This window comes from Pseudonaja textilis, chromosome Z, assembly GCF_049901715.1.
Source record: "Pseudonaja textilis isolate UNSWEBS1 chromosome Z, rPseTex1.2, whole genome shotgun sequence".
In the NCBI taxonomy this organism is placed as follows: domain Eukaryota; kingdom Metazoa; phylum Chordata; class Lepidosauria; order Squamata; family Elapidae; genus Pseudonaja; species Pseudonaja textilis.
Window position 1 is genome coordinate 95,198,572 of NC_142008.1, and position 16,303 is coordinate 95,214,874.

A 16,303-nucleotide genomic window follows, 5' to 3' on the forward strand; every position below is an offset into this window, starting at 1 on the left:
CTGCCTTTATTATAAATGCTGGGAGGGGGGAGGAATAACTGGAATAAAAAATGAACAACTTCAAGTTCTGTCTATGTAGCTTATATCTCTTTCCTGCCTGAGTTGCATTTCCTGCCTCAGTCCCATTTCTCAATAGGAAGGATGATTGCCAGTTGTACATTCTTACTATAAAAGAGTTGTCTGATCTGAGGCTGTTTCTCCCTCAGTTTCTTCCTTCTAGTCTTCACAGCCAGGTTGGTGAAGGCTTATGGAGGAATATCCATGTGCAATGAGAACATATCAGTGAAATTTAGGTATTGGGGAAAAGACAAGTAGTGTTCAAGATTTGTGTGGCCTTCCCAGAAGCACACAAACCTACTTGGCAAGTAGGCTTGTGCAAAGGATTTGTAAAGAGCAATTCACAAAGCAATACAGTGTTCCTTAAAGCATTAAAGCAGCCACAATCCAGAAAGCTTGGTGCAGCTGCTCTGAAACTGTATTTCCACAGTTGTATGCATGTATACATAGACCGTATTTCTGTTGGGCCTGCTACGAAATGTAATGGCTATGCATTTATATCTTGGATAACCAAGACAGCCTGTGAAACAACTGTAAGTCTGTAATCACAGGTGTTCTGATACTTTGAATAAGCGTACCCTGAGCAGCATGCTTTGCAAAGCATATCTTTTGAATGTTTTGCATAGCCTTGTTAGCTAGCCATTTATGAAGGTAGAATTTTGAATGGAAACCTGGCAGGATTCAGCAATTCAGTTCTTAGGAGCTAATAACATGCTGGCTCTCTCAAAATATTTATCCAGTAGCAACAGTCCCTGGGCATTAAATTTGGTTCTCTTGTTTCTTTTATAGAGCAGGTATCTGGAAAAACCTATGGAGATTGCCCGCATTGTGGCTCGTTGTCTCTGGGAGGAGAATCGACTGCTACAGACAGCAGCAACAGCAGCACAGGTGAGGAAAGGCTGCTTTGACTTATTCTGGCTATAACCGTTGGTTTACATATGGCTATTTAATTCAGTGTTAAGGACACCCAATTCCTTGATAAATTTGGGATGTCAGGAAGGAAGGAAGGAAGGAAGGAAGGAAGGAAGGAAGGAAGGAAGGAAAGAAAGAAAGAAAGAAAGAAAGAAAGAAAGAAAGAAAGAAAGAAAGAAAGAAAGAAAGAGAAAGAAAACATATGTAGAACAAATCATCAGCTATAAGACTCAGTACTAGTTAAAACCAAATTTATAGAAACTCCAAAGCCACCCTATCCTAAGGCAGATAAGGTGTCTGTTTTTAATGATTCTGAAATTGTTTGGCCCAATTACCCAATTTTCTAAGCCTTAAATAATATTATCACTACTAACACAAAAACATCAGACTGTTGTTTTCACAAGCATTTTGTCAATAGCAATCCCAAGTTAGATCTTCAAGCACAAGCACACAATTATGATTGCTCCATTACTGCAAGATATGTCCAATTAATTATTATTCTTAACCTTTTTTCATATCTTCCCATTTTATTATAGCAAGGTGGACAGGCAAACCACCCTACAGCTGCTGTAGTGACAGAGAAACAGCAGATGCTGGAACAACACTTACAAGATGTTAGAAAGCGCGTCCAGGTAGGTAACTCATAATGTTGGGATTAGGAATAATTCAAAATTCTTGGTTGAATATTTCTAGTCCTTTCAATATGATGATCCTGTGCAATTTTCATGGCTTTTATAGGATCTGGAGCAGAAGATGAAAGTGGTGGAGAACCTGCAGGATGATTTTGATTTTAATTATAAAACTTTGAAGAGTCAAGGTGGTATGTAATAAATTTTATGCACCCAGTGAATTTTCTGGTTAATACCATGTTTCCCCCAAAATAAGAGCCACCCCGAAAACAAGACCTAACCTGTTTTTTTGGGGTGGGTGAAAAGTGTTTGGTTGCCTATGGGGTGCTTGGGAACGGAGCAAATCACTCCCTTCCCAAGCGCCCCATAGGTGACCAAACACTTAAGCGCCCAAGGGCAACCAAAATCCTGATACGGCCCACAATGGGATTAAGTTTGACACCGCTGGTATAGACACATGTACAAAAGTGGCAAAGTTTGCAACAAGATTCTCTATGTGCCATTTTGTTCATTTTTTTTCTTCTCCACTGCTGTCACTTAGTACTGGGCTGAACTAGAGAATGTATTTATTTGAAGAGTTACGATCTAAATCAAAAGGGAACTAATGAAAAAAAACAAGGTTGAGAAAAGGGGAACAATTCCACTTTCATGTACAAAATGACAAAAGGGGTAAGGAAATCCTAAAATGGTTGTTTACCATTACCATTTAGCTGCTTGTTTACTAGGAAGAAATGAGCTGCGAATCACAGATGTGCAAGAGAAGGGATTGAACATCCCTCTGATATTTGGGCTTAAATAATGTTCATCCCTCTCTTGTGTCCCCTCGTAGATATGCAGGATCTGAACGGAAACAACCAGTCAGTGACACGCCAAAAGATGCAACAGCTGGAGCAAATGCTAACTGCACTGGATCAAATGCGAAGGGTGAGGGTATTGAGAGTTTTTCAGCGATAATTCAGCTCCAGAAAAATAAACACAGAGGGCTGATGCTTCATTTAACATCTTTATAAACATAAGTAGATTTTACAAACCAGTTGTAGATTTCTCCAACATGGAGCAAATTCAAACAAACATGTTGCAAGTTCAGAGCTCCAGTTTTCAGCAAGCAAGCAAGCAAGTTAGTTTCATCTTCAACTTTAGTTCAGCAGGCAAGCAAGAGGAGAAGTCTGTCTGCAGTAGACAGATTCAGAGCTCAACATAGCTGCAGAGTTGCAGAGCTTAACATAGAACCACGCCTAGGCTACTTTTAGTTTCAGTTTCCAAATTATCCTCATTGGTTGATTTAGTTGCTGTGCCTATTCACTGGCTGACCTTGTTACCAAGCTCAATTCCAGTTCATGAATATACTCTGACAGAGGGCTATTGTGAGAAAGTTCTCTTGATGTCCATATCTTTTATTCACTTCCCCAAAACCAAAAATCATTACCTACAAGGCACATTGTCAGTGTTTTACAGCAGGATGTACAGCAGATATCAGGCTTTGTGGAAAAAACTTGTCCTTTGTCCATGGATGGTTGCAGGAAGCAGAATGAGAGATCCTCTTTAGATACTGCCTAGATTTATATGTTATACTAATCTAAATAAACTATGCAAGTGAATCCAACCATAGTACTTTGTGGACTATCATTTGGCTACATGCAGCCTCTACCATTATTAATGTCCCCAATAAATGGACTTCAAAGACGCAAATTCTTAGGAATTTCTTAATTTCTTAAATTTCTTAAGAATTTCTTAGGAAATTCTTAGTATTTATTGGGTGAGAAGTTCTGAAAACTGAAGTTCACAACTCTGACTACATCACTAGAAAAGATGTATGTGATTCCTATAATTTATTAAAGCAGGGAATTGTGCCCCAGAGATCCCCCTTTCCAATTAACACTCACTTAAAAGTCACAAAAAACAACCTCTCATATTGATGACATCATCCTGTTATAAAATAGCTCCTGTAGAGTCTGTGGACAATTGTGTGGCTGACAGTTGTAGTCTCCTTCAAATGTCTAATCCTGCAATAGAGAATTTTTAAGCAAGCCTACAGCTTTCTCTAATAGAGCTAAGTTACATATCTATGCATTAAGGTAAGAGTTCATTTGTGGCAAATTCTGCTTAAACTGTTGTGCTAATAGGAGAGATCGACGGGAAGTCCTGTTTGTGCATTTGTCTACTACCATATGAACCAGTGGTGGGATTCAATTTTTTTTACTACGGGTTCTGTGGGCATGGTGTGGCTTGGTAGGCGTGGCTTGGTGGGCGTGGCAGGGGGAGGTTACTGCAAAATCCCATTCCCTCCCCACTCCACTAGCCTGCTTTCCAGCTCCGTTCTCCTGTGCAGAGCAACAAAAGAAGACCCAGCCAATCAGCTGGGACTTGGGAGGCAGAGAATAGATGGGGGCGGGGCCAGTCAGAGGTGGTATTTACCAGTTCTCTGAACTACTCAAAATTTCTGCTACTGGTTCTTCAGAACTGGTCAGAAACTGCTGAATACCATCTCTGATATGAACCATAGTTTGTTTTTCTCATAACGAGCTAGAAATCTAAATCAGAATTTGTTCCTGATTCTTCAGATCAGAGATCCTGGTTATCATGTTTTATACTAAATTCATAAAGATTTAATTTACCATAATATAAAAGTAGAATTCTAAAGCATATCAGTTTATTATGATTAAATTTGTCCACTCTTTCATTCTAAGTGGCTCAAACACGGGAAGATGTACCATTTATAATTATTATGATAAATCTGGACTTAGTCATTCTTATGTTAATTGAAATCAAAGGGCATCATTGGTGACTAACCAGGTTTTTTTTTCTGTTCTGAGTCTAAGTCTGGATATAACTCATATTTAAGTATATTTCATTGATAAAAAATATACAGATATCCTTGAGTTACAGTGGCACCCAAAATTGGAATTTCCGTCGCCAAGCAATGTCTCATAATTTCCGTTGCTAAGTAATGACTACATTACTTTGCAATGACAATCCTGGCAATCACAGTTGCTATCAGTAAGCAAATTCCATGGTTGTTAGCTGGGAACCCGCTCCAATCCAAGTAACTTCCAAGCTTTGGTAAGAAGGGACTGCCTTCTCTTTATTTTCCTCCACCCATCTATTTCTTCCCCAACTCTGCTCTTTCGGCTGCCATTCACTCAGCCGCCTCTGCCAACCTTGCCACCCAGTGCTTACTGTCCTTGTGCCTCTTTGCCCAATTGCCCTTTGTTGTCTTTTCTGCCTCTGCTGATGAACCCCTAGCCTGGCAGCTACTAGCTGCCCCTGCTCTTGTCCAAATTTCATAAGGCCTTGTTCAAATCACGTGTGGCTTTCCTGCAAAATTTTAAAAGGCAGGGGCATGAAAGGCAGGGCCCTACCTATACCGGTGCAAAAGAAGTCTTTCTAGGAAGGTCCTTCTTTTGAGAAAAAAAAAAGTCCCTGGCCAGGGAGGCCTTGGATGAAGTGCAACAGATGCTCTGGTGGCATCAGCATGAAAGAAGTTGGCATAATGGCGATAGTTGGCCACAACAGCTGGAAGGCAACCAAAAAGTGGTTGAATATACAGATAGGTCTGAGTGGACCTGAATTTTGTTGACTGACCACCAAAGCACTGTAATGTTTGGAACTTTGAGGACCAGTCATAAGTCTATTCAGTGGCGTTGTAATTTCAAAAGGTCACTGAATAACATACATTAAGCAAGGATTACTTTATTTGAACTTGAGATGATAAATAAGAACAGAAAAGAATTGTCAACATTCCTGTTACTTCCTCTCAAAGGGAATTGTGAGTGAACTGGCTGGGCTCTTATCTGCTATGGAATATGTGCAGAAAACATTGGTGGATGAGGAACTGGCTGACTGGAAGAGGAGACAGCAGATTGCATGTATTGGTGGACCACCCAACATCTGCCTAGATCGTTTGGAGAATTGGTAAGAATGGATTCTGGCTGCTTTTTTTGTTTGCAATACTTGTTGTCAGTTGTCTTTCAACAAAGCCACAAAATGAGAATATATTGTCATTGCAGCCTCTTTCTAATCCACCTTCCAAATGAAAAAGTCATTGAAATACATAGAAAATATTCATGAATAGACAATATGGAGGACAATCTCTCTACCTTAAAAGTTATTGTAGAGTTGACATATCTAATAGATTCAGATCAGGAATTTCTGCTCACTCGGATTACTTGTATGATCCAGATGTTATTAAACTATAATCCCATCTTACCTGACAGATATGCTAGAACTGCAGGATTTCCATTCCTAGTTTAGCTGGGTGATTGTATAAATTGTATAACTTTATCTAGAAACCAGGAGAAAATAGTTATGATGGCTGCCTTAGGTGGAAAGTATAGCTATTCAGCTGATGGTGACATGAGGTATAGCAGTTTTTCTTGTTATTGTTCCATTCCTACCCTTCAACGCAGGATAACATCCTTGGCTGAGTCACAACTTCAAACACGTCAGCAGATTAAGAAACTTGAGGAGCTGCAGCAGAAAGTCTCCTACAAAGGGGACCCCATTGTTCAACACCGGCCATTGCTGGAAGAGCGCATTGTGGAATTATTCAGGAATCTCATGAAGAGGTACTGCCTGTTTGTCTTGGGTCCATGGAAAATATCAAGTTCTGTGCAGCTGGAGTGCTAAAATGTTGCACATAGAAATTGACTATAATCAATCACAAGTTTGTCTTGTTATTTATACAGTAAATAAATAGCACACAGCTCATTCCTGTCAGTTTACTTAGAGTCCAAAAATTAAAACCAAATAAACAAATACACCCAAAATTAACACTTCATCCAAAATCAACTTCAAATGAGGACTCAGACAAGACAGTCTTGACCAACATGAAAAATTAGAAGAGCCAGGCACACTCCAGAGAACAGAGTATTTTACAGTTACTTGTTCATGACTGGGTCCTGTACTATTACTGCACTAATCTGCAATTTAAAAAAAAAACACCTAAAATTTCAACAATGTCCACTGTGCATTTTATCCTGAAACATGTACTTTTGGTAATGATGATGCATTTTGTTTTTCATTTGAGAAGTATGTCATAAATTTTTGAGCAGTAGGAACCTCAAATATGTCTGACTGTTTTGCTTAAAAATGCAGTCAAGTATAATTGTCGAGCATTCTTGTAACTTTTCAATGAAGTTGTAAATTTGAACTAACACTTCTTTTCTCATAATTCCCTCCACTAATCACCACTAACCTTCTCTTTGCTTTTAACAGTGCTTTTGTGGTGGAGCGGCAGCCCTGCATGCCAATGCATCCAGACCGTCCACTTGTTATCAAAACTGGAGTACAATTTACAACAAAAGTACGGTGAGTTTTCTGCTCACAGACATTTGAAATAGGAAGGAGGGTGCTAAAAGTAAGGCCATACACATTCTAAATTAAGCATACATGTGTGTGTGAGAGAGAGAGAGAAATACCAGTCATGCATAATCGCAAAATCTCCAGAACCGTAAGCCCTACAAACTTGAAATTTGGCATGTATGTTCTAGGTGCTCACTAAGAAAGGATTTTTCGAAATGACCATCAAAGCATTAGTATTTCATATATTATTAACACACTGTGATACTAAGGAGTTCTACTCCCCTCCCTACCTGAAAAAAATGTGTTCCAAATGCAAAACACAAGCAGAGGAAAGGAGTTTCAGTTTTAGTTTCACAACAACAACCAGCTTTACTACAGAACAGTTGAGCTAAGCCACGCCCAGGCTCCTTGCTGTCTCCTTGCTCACACAGCAAATCCTGTTTCAGTTTCCATATTTCAGTTTCCAAACACCCCTCAGCTCCCTCACACACTGACAGGACACTAGCCAGATGAATACCAATGGATGCTGGTAGGCAGAGTCACACTTTTTCCCCTTATTATCCTCCCTAAAATCTAAGCCCGATCACATAGTTTTGTAGTGAAGCATGGGTAGAGCTAGTTTAAAATAAACTAAATTCTTCATCAGAAAAAAATAATTCTGCAACCTTTATAAATTATTTTATAATTTGCAAAATGTATTTTGCAAAGGGCAAAGAGGGGTTACATAGACTTTTCCAAGTTGCAAGAACTGGGCATGGCTAGTCTAGTGAAGAGAAGGATCAGGGGTGACATAAAAGCAGTGTTTCAATATTTAATGGGCTGTTACAGACAGGAGGAAGACAATCTATTTTCCAAAGCTCCTGAAGGCCAGACAACAGATGGGAACTGATCAAGGAGAGATTCAACCTAGAAACAAGGAGAAATTTTCTAACCATGAGAACAATCAAACAATGGAATAGCTTCAGTAGTTGTGGAGGCTTTCAAGAAGAGGCTCGACAGCCACTTGTCAGAAATGGTATAGAGTCTCCTGTTTGAGCAGGGGGCTGGACTAGGTGACCTCCAAGATCCCTTCCAACTGTGTTATTCTGTAAATCACTGAAGCAGTTTTGAGAACTATTAAAATTGTTTTAGATAATGAAAGATGCAGGGTTTACATTGTTACCTACACTTTACTCATTGCAATTAAGAAACTGTCAAATAAATAGTGATGGGTATAATGGATCCTTTTTTGTCTTATGTATCATTTTCCTACTGGGATTTCTGCTAATGTCAGTGAGCAGCTGCTGGTACCCTCATCATCAGTTTAGCCTAGTATGGACCAGATAAATTACAGATTAATTGTGTATTTGTGTGTGTGTGTGTGTGTGTGTGTGTGTGTGTTACTGATGAGCAGGAGTGGGGAGAGACATGTTTTCAGAAATTAACATTTATTTTCTCTTCTGTAGGTTACTGGTTAAGTTTCCCGAGCTGAATTATCAGCTGAAAATCAAAGTTTGCATTGACAAGTATGTTTAAATGCCCATTTTATATTAAATTGAAAACTTCAGTATTTCTTTTGTTTTTACTTTTATATAGTATGATCAGTGTATCCATTTTCTCCTGATTTTATGATGCACATTCATTCCCTTCTTGCAGGGATTCTGGTGAAGTGGCTGCCCTCCGGGGGTAAGTTTTAAGATATCACACTTTAAATACTATCTTTGGGAAGTGACTGATGAATTTCAAATACGTGATGGGAAAACGTCTTGGGAGGGCCTAGCTTGTTCTTCTTTGTTTAGAGTGTGAAATTGCTTAGACAGACTAAAGATATACCTATCTTTGGCTTATCAAGATCCCGGAAGTTTAATATCTTGGGAACAAATACTAAGGTGATGAACATGGAGGAGTCCAACAATGGAAGCCTTTCTGCAGAATTCAAACATTTGGTAAGCTTTTTCTTTAATTATAAATGTGGGCCCAGCATGGGGGGTAATAGGAATAAATGAAAGCATTCTAGTTTTAGATAATGCTTTCCTCTCCCTCCTATATTTATTTGATCATGAAATAATCCACTTTCCATTTTAGTGAGGCTGCTATTTAAAGGTACGTCCTTTAAGAGTGATTAATCATCACAATAGATAATAGAAACAAATCACTTGTATAAAGTATAAAATCATTACATTCTTATTGCTAATGATGTGCCACATTTTTCACGAGTTCAGGCACCATGACAAGGTGAAGTTCATAAAAGGGAGACTTAGGCTTTGAACATTTTTTGGAATTGTAGCAATGAAGAGAAGGAAATATAAAAGATATTCTTTTAGATTTGTTTTCTTATACTAAATGGTTTGCTTATTTAGGGAAGTCCAAACCAACCTACCCAACGTAAACCCTTTCCTATTTCATTCACAGACACTGAGAGAGCAGAGATGTGGCAATGGTGGAAGAGCCAATTGTGATGTGAGTATCCCACCATGTAGCTGGTTTATATTAATTGTTTTAAGTTGGAATAAGTAGTGATGGAGTTTGATGGTGATGAGTTAAATAACAATAGTTCTGTCCCTTATCCTTGTTTTGCTCTTACTTGGGTTTCTCCCTTTCACAATTGAGTTGCTAGAGCTTTTCAGTCTTTGAATTACATCCAAAGTATTTTCATGAACAAAATAGAGTAACAGTGAAGAAGGGAAATTGTCACTCTTAGATATAGCTTGAAAAGGATATTTTAGTCCTGATCCCCATTCTTTTGATATTTCCTTGTTTAACCCGAACAGATCTTAAACAAAATAAGAATTGCCATGGTTTTGAAAGAACAAAAAAATACAACTGTGTAATTTTAACTGATTTGTTTTGAGTGCATTTCTAAGTAAGAATCCATAAGTCGATGTCTGTATCATGTTATGCTTCAGTGAATGGTGATAAACGAAGAACTAGATATGAAAATAGGAAAAACTGTATAATGTTCTAAATGAATGCAAACCAGGAGAAAAATATTTTTTCAGATAGTATGGGTAAGAACAAGATGAGAGTACACAAAAAATAATAGTGCCTTTTGAAGACTCAAGTATGAGTGACAATGGTGACTATTTGATAAGTGTTTGGGATGGGGGGAAGGCTGTTGGTTCTTAAAACATGACCTCATTCATATTTACACATGGCAGGGGAATGAATAAAAAACCTAAAAACATTTATTTGATCACTTATAACATAAGATTAGGAGAATTAGTGAAAGGTACAAGGATTGCAGAAAAGTACAAGTTCTATGTGAAGATAGATTATTTTCCCAATAGAATATGTGGCAAATGAACATAAGGAAGTAAAATGAGAAACCTACTTGGAAAACAGCAAAAAATATTTTTACGGAGTGTCATTAACCCTTAGGGCATTACATCAATGGAAAAGGAATTGGGGTGAGAGAAATAGATTATATAATGTTTACAGAGAGAAAAAGATAGAAAGTAGTCAAAGAAAGGAGTTTTGGGGATTAGAAGAGAGAAAATACAGAGTAATTTTGATGAAAATAAAAAAATTGTTTGAGAAAGGGATGAAGAGAACCTAAAGCAGAATGCCAGTGGGATACGTGGAAGTAAAAGTAAAAGTAACAAAGTAGAAGAAGATAGGCAGATATCTGTACTAGCTGGTCATTGATGAGTATATGTGAGGGGAAAAAAGCTTATCGTATTTTTATTGATTTAGAGCAGGGGTCCCCAACCTCCAGGCCGCAGCCCACTACCAGGCTTTAAGCTGTTTGGAACCAGGCCACAGAAGTGGAGGGCAAGTGCGTGCACATCCCTGCTTGTGCGAGCAGCGAGTGAATGTGTGTACACTCCATTTATATGCATGGTAGACAGGCATGCCTGCTACTCACAGGGAACCATCCCCTCCACAAGACTGCAAAGCCAGAAATCTCTCTAATTTAGAGCATGGTGCAATGTAATGTAGGCTATTCTGGATTGTTTTGTGTGACTGTGGAACAGAAGATTGTTCCTGAAAATTTCTGTGTGATAAAATTAAGGTATGGATGGTGGGGAGGAAAGAAAGTTTAGCAAATTAGAGAAATGCACAACATCCCATGTTTAATATATTTATGGATAAATCTATAAAACATTACGGACGTACTGGTTGAAATTATGAATGGTGTATATACTTTTCCATGCAGATAATGCCATGTTATCAATTGAGAACTCAAATTATATGCAGTGAATGTTGGATAGATTTTATAGTACAAAGAGGGCTATAAGAACATCAGTGTATCAAAGATCAAGGTAGTTATTTGTGACAAAGTAATTGAAGTGAATGAATATAAATTACATATATATCCAAGAAAACTAGAAGGAAGATGAATTTGTTTACTCTGGTAGAATGTTTATTAAAGCTGGGAAAGTAATAAAGAACATTTAAGATGTGTATATGCTGGAAGAAAAGTAGATAGTATGTGGTTTTTTGATGAGGAATGAATATCAAAATAAATTAAAATGTTGTGTATAAAAGCATGTTTCCTTTTGGTTCATGCCGGTGAGAATTGATTATATAAGAAGAAATAAAGCTGAATAGAAGGAGAGGTGGGTACTACAGTCTAGGTAATAAAATTGGAAGAAATGTAGCCAACAGTGAATAGATACTGGATACTTGAAATACATAAAACAGGTTGTTTCTAACCTCGGAAATTAAAATCTCCCTCTTTCAGCCTCAGTAGCCAAATTGGAGAAACTGAAAGCTTGAGAACATGCGATTGAGAACACGCTATTTCAGTAGACAGTTTGGCTTGTGATACCTTGCAATTTCAACAAAACTTTCCAGCTCCTTTTCACTACATCAGATATGTCCAGTGGCTCCTCTTGAAAACTGTGTTGGATCCTTTGGCCAGGTCCTTGCACTCCTGACATATGTTTTTATATGTTCCTTTATCTTAAAGATTTTGGTCTGCTTTATCTGGACCAACTGCAATATGGGCTGACAAGTTCAGAAGTTAAAAGTAATATTGGAAAATTTAAGCAAGTTAGCAACTGCCAGCTGACATATAAGAAAGTTATTCCAAAGGCACTGGTCAATTGGAGAACACTGTATGTAAATGACCTTCAGCATATGAACCACAATTCAGATAGGAATTAGATCACATTGATGGACCCATTCAAGGACAACCTCACTTTTCATTTTTGTCTATACTGATGGATAATTGGAACAATAACAATCAAGTTCCCAGTTATATTCATCACCAGCAAAATCAGGACCAGCTCGTCAAAAATAAGAGCCAGCATTATTTTACTTTCAAATGTTCAGCCAAAATAATTGTGTCCTATTCCTTAAAAATATGAACTTTGTGTGACTTAGATGGGCTTTTGGATCAGGGAAAGATTGATATCCAGTTAGCCCAAATAGCACCAGTAATGCCTATATACTATTGCTTTATGTCGCAGGTAATCTGGCATATAGATTGATTGGCTATCAACCAAGTAGCAGCTTCATGGACCTGAAGCTTGACAGTAAACATGATATGCCTTGACACCCCATAAAGCCCCCCATAATTGTTGAAACCATCAATAGAAGATTACTATAGTTGACTATAAAAGGAACATATCAGACATCCAGCCCTTGCTTATCAGTGGAGACCGAGTGGAGCAAGTGGTTTTAAGTTTCTGGGTTTTACCATAAAAGAGGACCTGACCTGGGGTGCCCACATTGCAGCCCTGGACAAAAGGGCCCAGCAGAGATTATACTACCTGAAGCTTCTCAGAAAACAACAACTGAATGAGAAACCACTGGTGACCTTCTACCGCTGCACCATAGAGAGTATCTTAACTTACTGCACCTCTGTATAGTTTGCCAATTGCACAGTGGCAGATAGGAAAGCACTCCAGAGGGTTAATGTCATTATCCAGAAGATCATTGGTTGCCCTCTCCCCTCTTTGGAAGAGCTTTATAGAAATTTCAAAACATTCTCATAGACCCATCTCATCCTGGGCACCCTTTTTTTGAACTATTACCATCTGGCAGACAGTACAGAATAATAAAAACAAGCACAAATAGGCTGAAAAATAGCTTCTATCCCAGAGCAGTAGCTGAATTCTGCTATATAGTGCAGTGTTGGGGGTTTTCGGTTCATTGTGTGGAGTGAAAGATATGTGTTTGTGTTTATTTTCTTGGTCATGATGTGCACTGAAGATGATGTTTGATTTCGTTGTATGAGGTGCAACGACAATAAAGTAAATTAAACTAAACTAAACTATGACCAGTGCAATTATATGGACTACATACCTTGTGAGAATGAACCTGAACACTATGAATACTTGGAATTCTTTAGTTCCTTCCTTCCTTCCTTCCACTGTTGTATTTAGCATGGCTTCAAGTTCATGAGTTTAAATTGTTCGGTCAAATAGAAAGGTGAGACTCAAGCCCCCATGCTGTAAAAAGCATGTTCCAATTTCCACTCTAGGGCCCTAACAAGACACAAGAAAGAAAACGCTTTATATGGCTTCTGCCAAAAGTGTGCTGACTGACTTATTGGTTCAGGAAGCAATATGCTGTTTGCTTTCCCTGTGATTGTTTTATTGTTACATCCCACCTCACTGGCTGGCCAAGTAAGATAGAACATAATGGATTTCAATAGAGTTTCTTCAATGCAAGTCTAGAATGCGTGCTCTTGAAAATTGTGTTACAGAAATTCTCCACCCTTAGTTATAGTGAGTTTCTTTGAAAAGTTTTTTTCATTTCTCAGCAGATGGACTCAGTTGAACATTCAAACACTTCATCCCCAGCTTTCCACAATCCCTCCCAACTATTGACCCAATATCAAATTTCCTTCATCCAGATTTACTGACTCTTGGAATCTACAATGGCAACACTGAGGGACGTCATCTCAAAAACATTGAAAAGAACAATCATCCATTCTTTCCTGTCATGAGTTGCAGCTCTATATTTTTTCATTTAAAAAGTCATCTAGATCATTCTTTCCAACTGATTTTAGAACTCTTTGAGTGCCTGCAAAAGACCTGGATTTCCACCAAACAATTTCTCAGGAGGGCAAATCTGAAAGTGATTAGTAAAAAAAAAAAAGTTTCCTATCCCATATGACAATGTTGAGTACACAGTTGTTTTGCACAGTCTCTATAAAGCTTTCACAGTTTTCCCAGCATTTGATGAGCAACATTTCTGGGATTTCATGGACCAATTTCTTATTACTTATCTGGATGTCATTTTAGTGTAATTTATTCTTTCCCCTACCCAGAAATATGTACAGCATGTATAGGCAATGTTGTTGAGCCTTTGGAAGAAGTGCCTGTGTGCCAAATTATAGAAGTATAAATTTCAGATAATCACTACTGATTTCTTGCATTGTCAGATTTAATCTGAAGGAATTCAAATATACTTGTCAAAGATGGAAGCCACTTTCTTTGGGTAGCCTCATCAAGAAAGCAAAGACTTCCACTTCCAGAGGTGAATGGCCCTTGCCAATCAGTATTATACATATATTTCTGCCTCTACACAATTCGTAACTGCTATTATGTGAAGGTCATATGCCTGGGACACTTAGGGACAGATCACTTTTGAAAAAATAAAGAGGGCTTTCACCACCCAACCCATTGTGCAATATCCTCACCCCATATAGCCCTTTGTGGTAGATACGGGTATAGTAGAAGAGGCCATATAATTACAAGTTCCTGAGAATCCCAGCCTTCATTTCCTACCATGCATTGTTTCAATATGTACTATATATCACAAAAAGTTGTATGCTATTAGCGTGACATTTAAAACCCAGAGGCATTCATAGGAAGGGGCCCAGCAGACCACAGATCATGACAGATCACTGTAACTTGAAATATCTCCAGAATGCATCTAAGCTGAATGATTGACAGTCACTACCTTTCTTGCACTTTAATTCTGACATAATCTCCAGTGCCCATAATATAGGATCTGATACTTTTCTTGAAACTGGAATACCGCATGTGATGATTTGCCTCCTTCTTCATCCGTGATATCTCCAGAAGTTTTGCATCTATGATACTCCTTGGCAAATCAAGCAACTGCTGCAAAACAATTCTTGGACAGAAGCATGACCCAAGGAATCAGAATACAGCCATTTCTCAGCCCACATCATGCTCCTGAGCTCATGCAGTCCTAAGGCTACTGTTACATACTTCCCAGTCTGTTATGGGAGAAATTCTTGAAATAGAATGGTGACAGTTCCCTGTAAGAAAAGTTAGGTTTTTCAAGATCTTCCTTCAGGTTGTTAGATTTTTGGTGTTCACATATTAGATTTGATATTTAAAAGCATATAAGCTGGAGCAAGGAATCTAGTTCACTGGGCGTTTCTGGCAAGCATTACTCTGCATATTTCTGACAAACATCAAGATATCTCTCTTTGTCAACCTGCCATACCCAGTCCACTGTCTACCAGATGAGAAATCCATTTCCAACAAGACATCTGGATAGAATACTAATAAAGGATTTATGTTTATTCACAGGATATAAATACACAAATAACACTGGAAACATTGGATAGCACTCTGAGGTTTTTTTTTTCTTGTATGCATTTTGAATTTTGGGGCCATAGCAACTGATCAAATGTTGCAAGAACTGCAAGCATTTCATCAGATTCTGTCGGGCCAATTCAAGCATGTCAAAGAGACAAAACAAACACATCACTAACCATCACTGGCAACCTGGTCTATCAGTTGGCAATCCATTGTATGAATTTCAGTGTGATGGATTTAAGTAAGTTAAAGAATGTGGACAATTCGTTGGTCTTTAATTGTGGCCATCAGCAAGCCAGTGAATTTTTTTTGCCCCTCTTTCACTAAAATCTATCTTGTTTTCCATAGATATTTACCAATACTGGGTTCAGTGAATCCTGGTAAACCCCATGCTGCCAATTTCTACCTCTTCCTTGTCCAACTGTCATTATCATTATCCAATTATCAGGCAGAATATGAAGTCATTAGCATGTTGGACCTGTGGAAGCTTTACTTTATCAGTATCTTATTGACCAGCAGACTCCCAACATGTAATTTTGATGGCTCTAGGTTCTCAGATATTTCTGCATTTCTGAGTCAGACTCAGTCCAAGAGACTGCTTGATTAGGATAGCAAGCAACCAGACTCTAGTTTTATAAGATACCAAGCTCTAAATTATACTTCCATCTAATGACCAATAGAAATCAGCATGACTCCACAGAAGGAACTATCAACTGCTCTAATTACAGAAATTTTTGCTACATATTTGGAACTTCCAGATTCTGTGCCCTTGTTGTGTGTGTGGGGGGAACCCTCGTACTTCTTGACTGTTTTTCCTGTGAATTCCCATCATTTGGCTTGATATCTGGACCAGTTTTCTGTCTGAAGTTCTCAAGGTCTTGACTCATGGACTGTTCTTGGAAGATCCAGCTTTCCTGTCTTTAGTTTCTTCACATGAATAGATTTACAACACTGAAA

General features: G+C 38.3%; 1 protein-coding gene across 4 annotated transcripts in view; it reads left to right on the top strand.

Annotated features, from left to right (window-relative positions):
• The window catches only part of STAT3 (signal transducer and activator of transcription 3), a 70,464-nt gene that overhangs the window by 42,713 nt on the left and 11,448 nt on the right, over positions 1–16,303 (top strand). For all 4 annotated transcript variants that reach the window (XM_026710864.2, XM_087916143.1, XM_026710865.2 and 1 more), the window contains 11 exons: positions 847–945; positions 1,506–1,601; positions 1,708–1,789; positions 2,428–2,522; positions 5,359–5,510; positions 6,005–6,163; positions 6,813–6,905; positions 8,345–8,404; positions 8,535–8,564; positions 8,731–8,824; positions 9,291–9,338. In XM_026710864.2, coding sequence (XP_026566649.1) covers positions 847–945; positions 1,506–1,601; positions 1,708–1,789; positions 2,428–2,522; positions 5,359–5,510; positions 6,005–6,163; positions 6,813–6,905; positions 8,345–8,404; positions 8,535–8,564; positions 8,731–8,824; positions 9,291–9,338 — 1,008 coding nt within the window. The remainder of the gene's footprint in view (positions 1–846; positions 946–1,505; positions 1,602–1,707; positions 1,790–2,427; positions 2,523–5,358; positions 5,511–6,004; positions 6,164–6,812; positions 6,906–8,344; positions 8,405–8,534; positions 8,565–8,730; positions 8,825–9,290; positions 9,339–16,303) is intronic.